Source organism: Sapajus apella, unplaced genomic scaffold, assembly GCF_009761245.1.
Source record: "Sapajus apella isolate SASKATOON/1434 unplaced genomic scaffold, GSC_monkey_1.0 scaffold27, whole genome shotgun sequence".
NCBI lineage: Eukaryota > Metazoa > Chordata > Mammalia > Primates > Cebidae > Sapajus > Sapajus apella.
In genome coordinates this window covers 16831115-16848048 of record NW_022436967.1, presented here as the reverse complement: position 1 = coordinate 16848048, position 16934 = coordinate 16831115, and the positions used below count along the sequence as shown (strand labels likewise).

At 34.2% G+C, this 16934-nt stretch overlaps 1 protein-coding gene across 12 annotated transcripts in view; it reads left to right on the top strand.

Annotated features, from left to right (window-relative positions):
* The window catches only part of KIAA1109 (KIAA1109 ortholog), a 215319-nt gene that overhangs the window by 76843 nt on the left and 121542 nt on the right, over positions 1 to 16934 (top strand). For all 12 annotated transcript variants that reach the window (XM_032292381.1, XM_032292387.1, XM_032292382.1 and 9 more), the window contains 6 exons: positions 1999 to 2127; positions 3693 to 3812; positions 4821 to 5101; positions 10017 to 10267; positions 12820 to 13075; positions 14497 to 15334. In XM_032292381.1, the coding sequence (XP_032148272.1) occupies positions 1999 to 2127; positions 3693 to 3812; positions 4821 to 5101; positions 10017 to 10267; positions 12820 to 13075; positions 14497 to 15334 (1875 nt within the window). The remainder of the gene's footprint in view (positions 1 to 1998; positions 2128 to 3692; positions 3813 to 4820; positions 5102 to 10016; positions 10268 to 12819; positions 13076 to 14496; positions 15335 to 16934) is intronic.

Genomic DNA, 16934 nt, shown 5'->3' with positions numbered 1-16934 from the left:
TTCATTTCTTTACCCACCTTCTCAAGAATAACTTGTATGCCTGTTTGAATGTTCATTGCATTTCCACTGATGGCATTCTGATGGGAGTCATTCTTGCCATTCAAAATTTTAGTTATAGGTGAGTCAGAGACAAGTTTCACTTTTCTGAGCCACATATAATTTATTGAGTATAATATATTTAGTTCTGTGTAATAATTTAAAGAATTTGAGACTTTCTTTGGGAAAAGCTCAGGATGAGTACTGTTCTAGAAATCAAGTTAATTGTTATTAAAATTATATTACTTGGTCCTCCGTTGTTGGAAAAAATCTTATTTTTCTACTATATGGAATAATTTTCTAAGAACGTTGTTTTGTTACATATTTCTTAAGTAGGATTTGAAAGTGGCCCTTATGATGCTAAGGATTAGGTAATAAGGTTCTTTACTCGTCATGTCCCAAAGCAAGATTACATCATTTGTACATGCTGTTAGTGATGTGGAGAGTAGTTTCAAAAAATAAAAGTGAATTTACTGATAAGTAAATCTGGTCTAGAATTCTGGATGTGATCCTTTTGGATAAATTCTCCCCCATCACCCCTTCCACTTAATGCTTAGAAGGTGCAAAAGCCTTACTATATTATTTGTTTCTAATTGACCACTGAAGTTTAGTTGAATTGCCATATTATTGTAACATTTCACCTGAGTCATATATTTATTATAATATGAATGCTTATCTTGGCATTTCAAAAGACTGAAATTTGATAGGAATGTTACATACTCAGTTTTGATAAAAAGTTATAGAATGGGTATGAAATATATAATTTAGAGGTAGGTAGTAGCAACAAGAATGTAGTAAAGAACCTAGATGCCCTGTATACCTGGAAGAAATTGTCAGAGGGTAGCAAAAATTAATACTCTAAAAATGTTGGGAAAAATGAATGGAATTAAAAAGGGATATTTTAGAGTTGAACATCAATTCAATATAATATTGGAATGTATAATGATACTTATAAAAATACGTGAAAAGAAATGCATAATGGAATGTGTAGAAATGGATGAAAAGCTATAGTCATTGCTTACTGGCCTTGTAACTGTCCACTCCTTATTGTCTCCCATTTCTCGTCCCTAAGTATACAAGTAAAAACTGAAGTGTATTCTAAAGCAGCTTGATCCCTAAGAAGGGAATAAAGCCATGCTGACCCTGCAAGACTGGGTACAATTCCTTTGTTCTAAGGACTGCTGGAATCTTACATGTTTATAAATTGCCTTTATAGGAGGAAACATTTCTCCTGCATAAAATCTTAGCATCATTATTTGCTGTACAGTTCATGAATCTGCAGATGCTTTTATGTTTATTCCATTCTCTGTATGTTTTAAATTTATGTTTTCCAAGAGTTTAAATTATGTACCTATTTGGGGGGATAATGTCATGGATATCTATCCCTCAACGTTTTTAACAGCTCTAATCAATTATAAAATTGTTTTAAAAAAAAAAAAACAAAACAAAAACTCAAGATTTGAAGAATTGTAATATGTGCTTACTTAAGCTTCTATTTACATAAACAAAAGTGCTTTAATCATCAAAATACCTGATTTTAAAAAATTGTAGCTCAGTGTGTTATTTAGATAACCAAAGATTTCACATGAAAGTTTGGTTTATGATTAGAGAATTTTAGGTGCTTTTCTATGTGGAGGATTTCAGTTAGCTATATAAGTGAAAAGATATATAACCTTGAATAAAAGGATTTGCTTTTAAAGTTGCTGAAGTGAAATTTTTCAGCTGAAATGAGTTTTCATTTTGACAATACATTTTGTCATTCATAAAGGAAAAGTAACGTAAACATATAAATTATATAAAGGTAGAAAAAATCATTGGCTAACAAGTTGCTTATTTAGCAGAAGTTTTAAGATAGTATTTGGCTTCTTTCAAGCTATGTTAATATTGTTCAGAAGCTTTTGAAATCTGAACACTTGTTTAGAATGCTAACAGTGTTGTCAATTTGTCACTTACCATCTGTAGCTGGCATGCCTCTTGGAGTGGGGACAGACATTTGTTTTTCATGTGGTATGTCGGGAGTATGAACTGGAAAGACCAAAATCAGTAATAATATGTCAGCATGGAATTGATCGTCGGTTCTGTGAATCTAAGGTATGTTAACAAATATGTTAGCAATATTATTTATGAATTTTTTAAAATGGAATATTGAGATATCAGCTTTAAGTCAAAGACACATAGCCATGAAGTAAACTAGTTTTTTCAGTTAACAAAATTATTTTTCAAATTCTTAGCCATTTTAGTTTTAAGTATCTGAAATATGAGATAATTATTCAAACATACAAATTAAAAAATAAATGGAGATATAAAAATTATATTTTGCTTATGTTTTTACTGCTAACATTCATGTCATATTGTATTATTTTACTAACTTGTTGGGATGTGGCTATATATTTATGTAGAAGATTTAGAAATTGAAGCAAGGACATGCTTTGCAGACCACTCTGGACATGCCAGTTCTCCCATAACGTAATTGGCAAGGGTGGTCATTTGTCAGGTTTCCTGATTCCAAATCTTACGCTCTTTTCACAACATTGTGCCACCTTCATTAAGGGTTATTACAATATCTTCAAAAGAGTTGCAAAAAGTAGATGGTAATCCCTAAAACCATGCGCAGTGGCAATGAAATGCAGAGTATTAATGTGCAGTTAATACTCTCCCTTATGAATTTGGTGAGGCCTTTAGGTACCTCTTCCTCCTTTTTCTTTTTTCTCTTTTTAATAACTTAAAGTTTTTGTATTGTATTAAAGTTTTTAAAAATCAGTTTTGTTGAGGCATAATTTATTTACAGTAAATTCATCGTTTTAAAGTTGTGCAGTTTGAGTTTTGACAAATGCAGTGTGTATGTGTGTAACTGTTACCACCAGTGAAGATACAGAACATTTCTTTCACCTTAGAAAATTCCTTTGTGTGTTTTTGCAGTCAGCCCCTACCTCAGGCAACTACTGATCTCCATTCTGTCACTTTAGTTTGTTTAGGTCTCTTTTTGTCCAGAGGAAATATATCCTTATAGAATATTGACTACAATATAAGATACCTGTTCCTGGTTCTGGCCCTGCCACTAATGAGCATTTACATGATATTGGGCCAATAATTTGCTCATGGCTGCCATCTTAAGAAATTTATTGATGTAGGTGATATATACATTTTCTTCCAACATAAACATTATAAAAATCTGTGTTTGGGGAGTAAAAAAAGAATTAAATGTATGTGGATTGTGTTAGATATCATTATAATATTTACAATAAATATATTTGTGTGTGTGAAAATACATCTGAGTGTATGGAGTACCTATAAGAAAATCTTACAACTCTAAACTCATATAATTCTTGTAAACCTGTGACACTATTTACTTATTACTTATCTTTTTTGAGTTTCAGTAACAAATTGTGTATGTATTGTCTATTAGACTTGCCACTTGCCCCTTCCGAATAAAAATGGTACATTGCTTACTTATTGTTTTCTAATATGTAGTTTTCTAATTGATAATACTTTAACTGCTGATTTTATTGTTATAAAATAATGAAATTAGACCAATTTTTAAAAAATTAAATATATCAATAACTGGATTTTTTGTGTTTATTTTGAGAAGATGACTTAAGTGTCAAAATAATAAGTTGATGGTGGTGATTTAGATGTACAATCCTTTTTTATTTTAGTTGAGTTGTATTCCTGGGCCTTGTCCAACTTCAGATGATTTGAAATATACTATGACTCGTATAGCAGTAGATGGAGCCGATATTTACATTGTTGAGCATGGTTGTGCTACAAATATAAAGGTAAGTGTTTTGCTTGACCAGTGTAGTGCTTTTTCCTTTTTACTAAACCAAACCTCTATTTCTTGAAATAAAATACACATTTGCAGTTTGTCATTTCACAGACTGCCGCAAAATTTTAGGAGATAGCTTTCTAATTGTTACTCATCCATGTTTTTTTCCAGTATTATTATTATTATTATTATTATTATTTTTTGAGACGGAGTTTCACTTGTTACCCAGGCTGGAGTGCAGTGGCGCGATCTCGGCTCACCGCAACCTCCGCCTCCTGGGTTCACGCAATTCTCCTGCCTCAGCCTCCCGAGCAGCTGGGATTACAGGCACACGCCACCATGCCCAGCTAATTTTTGTATTTTTAGTAGAGACGGAGTTTCACCATGTTGACCAGGTTGGTCTCGATCTCTTGACCTTGTGATCCACCCACCTCCACCTCCCAAAGTGCTGGGATTACAGGCATGAGCCACCGCACCCGGCCCCGGTATTATTTTTTTAAGGCATACTTTGACCACTTATTTACTCTAACTGAATTTTTTTAACAGTGCTTTATGGCGGAGATATAAAATAGTAGGTTGTTTTTATGGCAGGGATGTAAACTGGTAGTGCTTTTAAATGATTTGGTTTTTGAATGTCTTTAGGATTCATACATTTATATTTTCTGCCTCGTTCCTGAAAACATTCATTTCCCACTCTGTTTTATGGATGGTAGTATAAAATCAAGCCTTGTTAAGTTTCTGTGACTTTTCATTATTTACTTCTCTTATGTGCCTGTGGACTTCTGCTTTTTTCCTTTTACCCTCTTTTTAAAAAATTATCTATTTTTGTTTTTATTGTGTTTAACTTTTCTATTCCCTTTATGTCCCTTTCCCATTTTTTCCTTATTTCTTTTTCCTTTATTTTCTTCTTCCAGTTATGTTTTACTCTATTTGAAATGATCACCTATTCTGTAGTGTAGGCTACTACTTAAAAATAGAGAAATTACAGTTTTGTTTCATTTTCTTCATTCAATTTTAGATGGGTGCAATTCGAGTTGCAAACTGTAATCTCCACAATCAGTCGGTTGGGGAAGGAATCAGTGCTGCAATTCAGGATTTTCAAGTGAGACAGTACATTGAGCAAATAAATAATTGCAGAATTGGACTTCAGCCTGCAGTGCTACGGAGGGCCTATTGGCTTGAAGCTGGGTCAGCCAATTTAGGACTTATTACTGTTGATATTGCTTTAGCTGCTGACCATCATTCTAAACATGAGGCACAGAGACATTTCTTAGAAACTCATGATGCCAGAACTAAGAGGTAAGTGAAAATTTTAAGAATGGTGGCAGTCTCCTGTTGAGATGGAAGCAACTAGATAATTACAGAGGAGATTCTACTGAGAGAATGGACTAAGAATATTTTAAATAAAGACCTAATCTGATTGTGCTGCACCTCAATTAATATATAAGGACCTGATATTTAAGTAAATATATATCTTGTCTCCGGTGGTGGCGCAGTTGTTGGAAATAACATTATTTTCTGACCTGTTTCTAAGTGTACACCATGCATGGCAACAGTGAAACAAGTTTAAGTTACTGGTTCCTTAATAACAGTTTGTAAAGCACGGCATTTTCTTTTTCACCCCAGCTCTCAACTTTCCAGTCATCATTGTTTCCTAGAAATCACAGTACTACTACCATCTACTGTATAAAACTCCTTTTATGGGCCTTCAGAACTACAGAGAAGACTAAACATACTCAGGCCTATTTCCTTGATCCTTAGGAAATGATTATATTTATGTTTTAAAAAGTTACCAGTGCCTCTTACCAAATCACTTCCATTTAAAATGACAGTATGACTCTTTCTATCCCCATCTTGCCCTGTTGTATATTTAATATGTGCTAATTCTAAAAATATAGGAAACTGTTAAGAAACAAAGGAAAATAATGATCATAATCTCACCACTTGAAGTTTTATCATATTTCTCTCTAGGATTTTTGCTGTATATTTTAAATGCTTGAAATCATCCTGCATTTACATTTTAAAATTCTGCATGTTTGTATTAAACTTATATCCACAGCATCTGGCCACATGATTAAACATTTATAAAGATACTTTTAAACAAATGATAATACATTACCAAAGAGACATAACATGTTTTATTTAGCCGTTGCCCTTATATTACATATTTAGATTGTTTCTAAATTTCCCATTATGAATGATAGTAAGAGGAACATTTTGGCACATAAAATATATTTCCATGCTTTCTGGCTGTTTCCTTTACCTAATTTTCTCGAAGGGAGTATGAATGAGTTAAAAATTAAGACTTTTCATATGCATTCCCAAATTACTTGCCAGAAATTATTTCAGTTTCTATCCCCAATAGCTTTTTAGATAGTCCCTGTCTCCCTGCACCTTTGCTACCTTTTGAGTGTTTTCTAGTAAGTGAAAGGTGGCATCTCTTTATTTTGCATTTATATATTTCTGAAATTAATACTTTAAAAACCACATTTGTTAGCTGTTTCAATTTCTTCACTAGTGAACATAATGTTTATATTCTGTGTACATTTACTTACTGGGGTCTTGGTGGTTTTCAATTTTTAAGAGGTTTTTAAAGACAGTCACCCTTTTTGTAATCTCTGTTGCTACTGTTTTACAGTTTGTTTTACCTTTTAATTTTGTTTTTATTTTCATTTATGACTTTAGTTTTATACATTCAAATATGTCAGTTACTAATTTGAGAAAACCATTCTTTTGCTAGTAATCAAATAGTATCTGTATTTTTTTTTCTTTTTCTTTTTCTTGTTAACATATAAAACCCAAATCTATCTGGATTTTATACGGGGTGCATGTGTGTATTAGTCTAGGTAAGGAGGCAAGTTGCTTTGTCTGCAAATACCTATTCGAATACAGAGGGAAAAATTTATACCTAACATATTAATTTCTCTATTTTACAAAATGATTAGTTATTATCATCTGTTAACTTTCCTAAGAGAACTTGAGGTCAATTTTTCTAGTTAAAAAAAAGAAACTGTGGAGATTTTTATTGATAATACATTAATCTTTTAAATTAATTGAAGAAGATTTGACATATAGCTGAGTATGAAAGCTCATATGTGAAGAATATCGTGTAAAAGAAATTGGATTTCTTTGTTATTTTATTGCTCAGGAAGCCACTTAGTGTGAACCAAATGCCTGTCTTTGATTAGATTAGGTGGTAGAGCAAGGTGCTAATGGAGCTAAGGAGGTTGCTTCAGGTGACTCAGGTTGCTCCAAGTAACTCATTTAGGTTGGTTTCAGTGCTGTAGCTTATCAAAAATTGTGAAGTCTGGGGTTTTTATCTTTCTTACAAGTTAACAAGTTAGCCTGTTACAATTTCGTGGGTGCTGGCAAAATACACAAAACTTCTCTGATCAGAGATTGTATTACTCACAGCAAGAGTGGTAGCCAGTCATGTGTTGGTGGGTTGGTTCTCCGTGCCCCCCAAGTAGAGTTGCCAGATAAAATACAGGATGCCCAGTTAAATTTAACTTTCAGATAAACAACAAAACACATTTTAGTGTAAGTATGTCTCCCATATTGCATAGAACAAACTTATTTTTGTTTGTATTTTATTTGCTAAATCTAGCAAACTTTTCCCTGAGTCCTGTAGGGGGTAATGTAGTTCCAGCTACTTGGGAGGCTGAGGCAGGAGAATTGCTGGAACCTGGGAGGCAGGGGTTGCAGTGAGCCAAGATTGCACCACTGCACTCCAGCCTGGGAAACAAGAGTGAGACTCAGTCTCAGAAAAAAAAAAAAAAAAGTCTATCAATGATGAATACGTGCATAAAGTAGGTTACATTAAAAAAGAGGAATGCTGAATTTTTAGTGAATCTTCCTATTTTTATAGTAAGTGGAAGCAAGTCTACTCTTTTCCAGAGAGAAACATTACCTCAATCCTCACAGTTGCTTGCTCCAAACACAGCCCTGAGAAATGGCCTGGACAGAGCTTGCATTCATGGCATACCCATCAGGAACATGTAGGGATTCTTAGGGCTCATGATGAATTGCCTCTCCCATATGGTAACTCATTGACCTTCAGCTTTGGCTGCCTTTTTGCATATTGGATTCTCAGGAGTTTTAGAGAAAAGTGTATTCATTCCTGATATTACTGGAAAACCTACTGGATATATAGGCCATTATTTCATTAGATTAATGTTTCTTAAAAATACGGTTTGCAAACCGCCGGCATCAACATCTCCTTGGAACTTTATAGAAATATACATAATCAGGCCTTCCTAGACCTCAATCAGAAACCTAGGGGTGGAGCCAAGCCACCTGTAGTTTAGCAAGCCATTCAGTTGATTCTAATACAAGCTAACATTTGAGAACTAGTGCATTGGATTATACAAAGATAGGAAAGGGGAGCTAATGTTTATTAATTTCTTTTTTTGTTTGTTTTTTTTTTTGAGACGGAGTTTCGCTCTTGTTACCCAGGCTGGAGTGCAATGGTGCGATCTCAGCTCACCGCAACCTCCACCTCCTGGGTTCAAGCAATTCTCCTGCCTCAGCCTCCTGAGTAGCTGGGACTACAGGCACGTGCCACCATGCCCAGCTAATTTTTGTATTTTAATAGAGACGGGGTTTCACCTTGTTGACCAGGATGGTCTCGATCTCTTGACCTCGTGATCCACCCGCCTTAGCCTCCCAAAGTGCTGGGATTTAGGTGTGAGCCACCGCGCCCAGCCGAGCAACTTCTATAGTCCAGGTTTTGTATCAGGTGCTTTATACGTGTTAATGCCATTTTATCCTCACAATGATCTTATTAGATATATCATACCATCATTTTGCAGATGAGGAAACTGAGGCTTAGCGATGTTAACTTGTCTGAAGTTCTAGAGTTAGTAAGTGGCACAGCTAGAATTTGAACTTAGGTCTAGCAGACTCAAAGCCATGCATTCTACCAAGCTTTTGCTTTGCAAATGAAGTAAAAAAATGTCTATTATATATATAAGTTGTTTTATTTTAGTGGTGTTTTAAGATATCTTTGCTGCTTGACTTAATACTTTAAAATACAGAAGTGATTTGAAATGGATAACACCTGATTGAAGTAATCTCAAGCGCTTGCTCATCTTAAGGCCTACTCATACACTTTTCTGTCTTCTCTAGATTGGTGTTCCACTTCTAAGTTGTTCCACCTCATCTTTAATTTCTCAAATGCTACTTTTTAAAAGATTCTTCCTATTTTCTTTGTCACAACACTCTGTTTACCTCATAACATTTAATACAATTTATGATTATTATTTTTTTGTTTATTGTTTGTCTTTGCCTCTGTATTGTAAAATTCATATAAAGACCGTATCAGTTTTGTTTAGCCTGGCACTAGCCACTTAATTGATATGTTCAAGAAATACAAATTAATGGATGTGTAATGAAGGTGATAATACCTATTCTGTCTCCCTGTGAGGGTCTTGAGAATCCAAGGAGATAATACATGTAAAAATGCTTGAAGAAATGGACCGTAAATATGTGGGAATTTTATTAAAGTAAAAAAGGAATAAAGATATGTCTCACAGATTTCTATTATATAATATTTTTTAAGAGAGGAGGGTAGTTAATAAAGACTGACAGATCTATGAGTCACTTATATAGAACCTGAAGTTTACATACATTTTTAATGCTTTATCTGTAGTCCTTATTACAAGGGAGTAGACCTGGATATTGTTTTTCTCCAAAATGTGGAGTAGTTCATTATTTTAATTTTATTGAGAAAAAATTTCTTACTTGCTCCATATTTGTAATTTTTTAGTGTTTTAAATGTGAAATAGGCCCTGAAATGCTAAAGGTAATGAGCTATCAAGCATAATCTATACTAATAGTTTTGTCTGTTTTGGATTAATGTCTTAAAATTTTAGTCTTTTTGAGAATGTTTGCTACATTGTAAAACCGGATTTAAATGTCTGATTTTTATATTTGCTTTTTTAAAAAATGCTTTGGGCTTTTTAATGTATGCCATATCTCTCTTACTATTGATTCTGCTTATTTCCATCTCACTTGCTCTGGTAAGACTGTGTTTTTTTAGAAAGGCAAATGATTTGAAAAAAGCAACCACAGTAGAAATAAACCTTTGTGTTTGTGTTTACTTTGCCTTTTAAAAATATTAACAACTAACTTTATGTACCAAAAAGTTTCTATTTCTTAATGAGTTTGTTTTTTTTATGTAGTTGTTTTTTGTTTTCTTTTGGGTTCTGTTTAGGTTGTGGTTTTTGTGGCCAGATGATATCCTGAAGAATAAGAGGTGTAGAAACAAATGTGGTTGTCTCGGTGGCTGCAGATTCTTCGGTGGCACAATAACCGGGCTAGATTTCTTCAAACTTGAAGAGTTGACACCTTCCAGTAGCTCTGCATTTTCAAGCACAAGTACAGAGTCTGATATGTATTATGGACAGTCTCTGCTACAGCCTGGAGAATGGATAATTACTAAAGAAATTCCCAAAATTATAGATGGTAATAAAATGTTTTGTCACTTCTGCTAATTGTTGATTTTCTTTATCCCTATGCCGCTCTGGGAGAAATTCAGTGTTATTCTGTTCAACTCAATTTATTTTGTGTAGTCTTATGAATAGGATTTAGTATAATCTGCCTTTGTTTTGCACATGACTTAACTACAGCCAGATAAAACTAGTGATTTTCTCAGAGTTATACAGGGCAAAACTAGGTCTGCTATTCAAATCTCCTGTTGTTGATGTGGGTGGCTTTCCTCACAAAGTTTATTCTAAATATTTCCTTCCATATTGTTATTTTCCTGTAACAGAGCATTCAGATAAACACTTAGGAATAGCTGTGCTTCAAGGTAACAAGTTGTTTGACCAGCTTGCTTCTATAGGAAAACTTTCCAATAGTAATATTTATTCTGTTGGCCCCTATGTTACCAATTATTTTTGCAAAATAGTTTTCTTATCAGTAAAATTAAACATGTCAAGAAAAGAACTCCAGTCTTTCCTTAGAATCTTTAGCATAACTCTGCAAATACACCAGTTTGGTACGAGCAGTGAAGAGTGGATTTAAGTGTATTATATTTAGATTTACCTAAGGTCTTTTCTCCAGAGACTTCAGAAACAGATTTTCCTCTGGATTTTTTTTAGTTATGTGTTCCTACAATTCAGTGCAATATTTACTTCTTAAGTTGCCATGCTGTGAAGATGTTAAATGTAGAAAAGTCTTGATACTTCACCAATATTTAGCCATTTCCCCTTAATAAATTTAAAAACATTAATTTATAGCTGCCTTTTATCAGTAGACAAAAAAGATAGGAAAGGGGTAATTTTACCTTTAAGAGCTTATCAGGTTACTTTCCCATTTATAGGAACTCTTAGAGCAAACAGCCGGACTACATATGCTAAATTCCTCTTTAAATGATTTTTTACTGAGTAGTAATAAGTGTGCACATTTTATTTTAAGATCATTTTACTTCTGCAGGTTTGCTAGAATGAGAGCAGATTATCTTATAAAATCAGCAAACCAAAATTTCTTGGCATTTAAGTGATAAGGTAGATTTTAATAATTTAGCTGTCTTCTCATGTAACTTTTTTACATTTGAATAATGTTCATTTTTAAAGGTTTACACTGGCATTTTCTCATTTAATCCCCAAGCTATCATGTAAGGTGGATATTATCCTTGTTTTGTAGTAAAGAAACAGACTTGTCACTGAGACTGAGTTGCTTGAAGTAATAACAGCCAAGTATGGCTGAGAAGAAACTAGAATCAGGGCCACTGAAGCCACTTTCTTGTTCTCTCTACTGTGCTATAACTGGCAGTAATTATAAAGATTGCTTGATTTTCAAAGGTTAACTATCACAAACTCAAGAAAGAATATTTGCAGGAAATTTTTACATGGTGTGAAAGGAGGAAAATAGTAAATTCTGTTTCTAACGTTGAAGAAAGTAAAATTCTTATAATGTATAATAGGAAGTGTCTGTATCACTTGGTGATTTTCTTAGTAGCGAGTTGTAATTGCTGAATTGCCATCAGTTTCTTGTCCTTATGGACAAGAAGAATGAGAGTAATTATGAAAACAATTTCAGAATGAGAGTAATCATGAAAACAATTTATGGAAGGTTGGGAATAACCATTACATATGTACCTGAGTTTCTGATTGTTGAGTCATCCAGGAATGGAGTATAAACGCAGTGTCAGGATAAAATCAAGGAGGGCATATGTATAGAATTAAGGATCTACTTGGAAGGTCAGTGAACACTACATTCCTGTATCTCTTAGAAGTGAATCAAGACCATTTTTCTTTTGACTTTCATTGCTCTATTTTACATTTGTGGTACTAAAAGTAAATAGCATTCTAAGTTTACAACTCTTACCCCTTGAATGCCGCTAGAACTGCCTTCTGTTCAGGGAGATGTTTTCTCCATTAGCAGGTTTCTTTTTCTTGGGTAAAACAGGGGTTGCAGGAGGTGAGGGGAAGTTGAGCAAGAGTTACATTTTATGCATCTAGGCAGCTATAGTATTCTCTTTTTATTTCCCCCAGCCCCTCAATTTATGTAACACATCACAGAGCTCTTTATGAAACTCTGAAATAGTGGTGCTTCACTCTGGTCCTAAAGTTATTATTTATTCATTCACAGAACCATTTATTGAGTGCTTTCTGTGTATGAGGCATTGTTCTAGGCACTAGAGGTACATCAGTGAATGAAAAATGATACAGTCCCTGTCAGTATTGAACTTTTAGAGCAAAAGGGGAAAAATATAAAAGAAGTAAATCTAAGTAGAATATTTATGGTGTTCTTTGTACTATTCTTGAAAGTTTTCTGTAAACTTGTAAATTTTCCAATAAAAGATTTAAAAAGAAAAAATTCACTGTTTATGGACCTGGGATCTATACTTAATGTAGATATATTTGTAAAATATTTAACACATTGCTATGTGAAATTAGATACTTGGCTTTTTAAAAATGATTATACTTAAAAATGGAATTAAATTGCCATGTTTTTCATAAATTGCTTTTGAAATCTGTATGTTCACTTAACTCACCTTTTTTTTTGTTTAGGTAATATGAATGGCATGAAGAGGAAAGAATGGGAAAACAAATCAGTGGGAATAGAAGTAGAGAGAAAAACTCAGCACCTTAGTCTTCAAGTACCATTACGATCTCATAGTTCATCCTCTTCCTCAGAAGAGAACAGTAGTTCTAGTGCTGCACAGCCTTTGTTGGCTGGTGAAAAGGAAAGTCCATCTGTTGCTGATGACCATTTGGTTCAGAAAGAGTTCTTGCATGGGACAAAAAGAGATGATGGCCAAACAAGGTCAGTATTCACTTAGATTTAGAATCCTGATCATAAATAGGATTCTATGTTTAAAATTGTGGCAAGAAAACTTATTCCCTGTCCATTCCCCCACTTTAAAAAATTGTTTCCTGTATATCTGAACATATTTTGAAATGTTACTTTGCTCTTGTCTTTCTGATTATAAAAGCCATACACATATATTCTTTCCAGATATGAGGAAAGTACAAGAAAGTGTAATGAAAAGTGGAAGTTTCTTGTCATTCCACCACTCACAGTGAATCATTGTTAACATTCACATATTACCCTTCTAGTCTAATGGATACTTTTTTTGTTCCTCCTTTTGGCACCTTAATAGTTGGCCACTCCCTTCTTGAATCAAACTTTTCCTCTTGGTTTCATAGCATTTTTCAAAATTTCCTCCCACCTCCTTGGCTATTCCTTCTCAGTCTCCATTGTCATGTCCTCCCTTTCTTCCTCCTTTCTTTTTTATTTTTCTTTTATAGCTTGCCCTTTGTTGAATGTCTCTTTTTTCTCCACTCATTCTATACTATTTCCCTAGAGAGTCTCAGTAACTGCTTTCAATTATGTTCTCTAGCTAACATCTTTTAAATGTAAAACTCCAGCCAAAACCTTTGTTCCTAAGGCCTAGACACCTTCTTGATATATCTACTTGGATGCTTCATGGAGACTTCAAATTCAACATATTAAAAATGGCCTTATTCCTATCATTCTTCACTTGTTCTGCCTTACTAAATGACACTACTACATCAGTTGCTAAAGTCAGAAACACTGAGGTGTATAACTTCTTCCTGTCTCCTTTAATCAAATGCCCCTGGTATATTTTATTCGACAATATTTTAAAGGATGTGAAAGAAAAAGAAACCTTTATAAAGGCATTAGTGTCCATGGATTATGGATAGAAGGTTACATTCTGGAGTTTCTTTCAGTTTTCATTGTGTTTTAAGCTACCTCAAAAACTTTTGGAACTAATGGAGGCATGAACACATATTGTACTGTTTTGTTACTTTGAGTATTTTATTGTAAAATTTTAGATTTTTTTTTTTTTTTTTTTTTGAGATGGAGTCTTGCTCTGTCACCTAGGCTGGAGTGTAGTGGCACAGTCTGAGCTCACTGCAACCTCTCCTTCCCAGGTTCAAGCAATTCTCCTGCCTCACCCTCCTGAGTAGCTGAGATTACAGGCATGCGCCACCATGCTTGGCTAATTTTTTGTATTTTTAGTAGAGATGGGGTTTCGCCATGTTGGCCAGGCTGGTCTTGAACTCCTGACCTTGTGATCTGCCTACCTGGCTTAGATTTTCTTTTATTTGTAAAATACATGATTAAAATTACTAAAAGGATTTTTAGTGGTACTTCTTTTTATGCTTAGAGTAAATCTTATGATGTATAGAAAATGGTAATAGCTTTTCTTTCTGTTTTAGTATCTCTACAGAAATTTCAGGAAACAGCCCTGTGTCTCCTAATACTCAAGATAAGTCAGTAGGTCAATCTCCTCTTAGATCTCCCTTGAAACGGCAAGCCTCTGTCTGTTCCACCCGACTTGGAAGTACTAAGAGTCTTACTGCTGCTTTCTATGGGGACAAGCAGCCTGTAACAGTTGGAGTCCAGTTTAGTAGTGATGTCTCTCGAAGTGATGAGAATGTACTAGATTCACCAAAGCAGAGGAGAAGTTTTGGTTCATTCCCGTATACACCATCAGCAGACTCTAATTCATTTCATCAGTATCGATCAATGGATTCCAGCATGTCAATGGCTGATAGTGAAGCCTACTTTTCTGCTGCTGAGGAGTTTGAACCGATTAGCAGTGATGAAGGCCCTGGAACTTATCCAGGTAGAAAAAAGAAGAAAAAGCAAACCCAGCAAATTGACTACAGTAGGGGTTCTATATATCACAGTGTAGAAGGACCACTTACTGGACATGGAGAAAGCATTCAGGATTCCCGTACTCTACCATTCAAAACACATCCTTCTCAGGCTTCATTTGTTTCTGCATTAGGTGGAGAAGATGATGTTATAGAGCATCTATATATTGTAGAAGGTGAGAAAACAGTGGAGAGTGAACAGATTACTCCGCAACAACCCGTGATGAATTGTTATCAGACTTACCTTACTCAGTTTCAGGTAATTAATTGGTCAGTTAAGCACCCAACCAACAAAAGAACCTCTAAGTCCTCATTGCATCGTCCCCTTGATCTGGATACACCAACCAGTGAAGAAAGTTCATCATCGTTTGAACAGCTTTCTGTTCCAACTTTTAAGGTATAAACCAAATCATTAGTTTCCATTGATACATTTATTTAGAAAAATAGATTTTTAAGAAATTGTTTTCATAATTACTCTCATTCTTTTTAGTTACCCTTCTAAGAGATAAACTTTCTGAAGCCATGGCGTTATGTCTTCAGACAGGTCACAAAGTTATTGATGAATATTAGAAATTTAAGTAAATTAAATTGAGGAGTGGTTTATGAGTTGATTGCCACTGCTTTAATCTAATCAACACATATTCTATGTCTGAATTATACTCTAAGATTAGGATCAAGTCTCTCTGAATTAATATTTTCTGTGTCTTAAAAATAAAATTTTGAGGCTGCTTTTATTAATGTTCTTTTTATTAATTCATAACTCCTTCCATGCAAAGCCTTCCTTGTCCACTTAGTTGACATTTGAGTTCTTACAATTCAGTATGAATATGATTATTGGGCATTTCTGTAATGTATTCTGAAAATGCATTACAGAATTTTTTAGGTAAACTAAAAATACCTCAAAATAAATTTAGTGGTTATAGCCAATATGAAATACCATACTTATTTGAAGTGTCTAAATGCTTATTTAATTATTCTTAATTCAGATATTATGTACTATTGTGTACAAGGCATTTGATGTACAGTGGTGAGGGAAATGGATATGGAGCTTGTGGTTTAGAGGTGGAAGACTGAGAATAGATAGATAGATAAATATACAATTACAAATTGAGAAGAGTCTATGATGATTAACTAAGGGGTGCTGGGATAGAAAATAACAAGGGGTAGGGCTACCTAGATTGTATTGAGATGAAAAGTCTATCTGATGAGATAATATTTAAACTGAAATTTGAAGTATGCGGAGGAATTGAAGATAGGAGGAACTAGGTGCACTGCATTCCAGGCAGAGGCAACTGCCTTCCTACAGCCCTGAAGAGGGTACGAGGTCAGCATGCCTGAGAAATAGAGTGGGGAGAGACTTGCTCATAATGAGGCTGGAGACCTAAAAAACGACCAGATCATTGAAAGCTTATAGACCATGGCATCGGGATTTTGAATTTTATTTTCATTTGTTAACTCTTCAGGGTTTTAAGGAAATATGATTTGATCTCATGTACTGTGATACTAAGTAGAATTGAATTGTCATTAAGCAAGAGAGGAGTTGGGATGATCACTTAGGAGACTGTTGGAGTAGTCTGTGCAAGAAACAACCAGGGCTTGGACTTAAACTATTAGTTATGATGAGACATGATACATGGAGTTGAATTTTCTTATAGATTATGTAGGCACTTGAATAATATGCATTGAAGGAAAAAGAAACATTAGTGACAGTTACAACATTTTGTTTTTAAGATTGTGCTATTTTCTTATCTTGCCCAAAACCAATTGCCTGTGCTCAGATTTCAAAATGTCCATTTTATTCCATGTGGAAATACGTTGGTATATGAATTTTCCAGTTCAAAACTGAATGATACTTATGCAGAATAGTACCTGAGAGGATGTAATTATTTCAGTATTTTAAATAAATCTTTCTAGTTTGATTAGGCAGTCAAGTCTAGAGAAGATAGGTCAACGAATTAATATCTTTAGCTTCAAAAATAGAACATAGGCTGTTATCG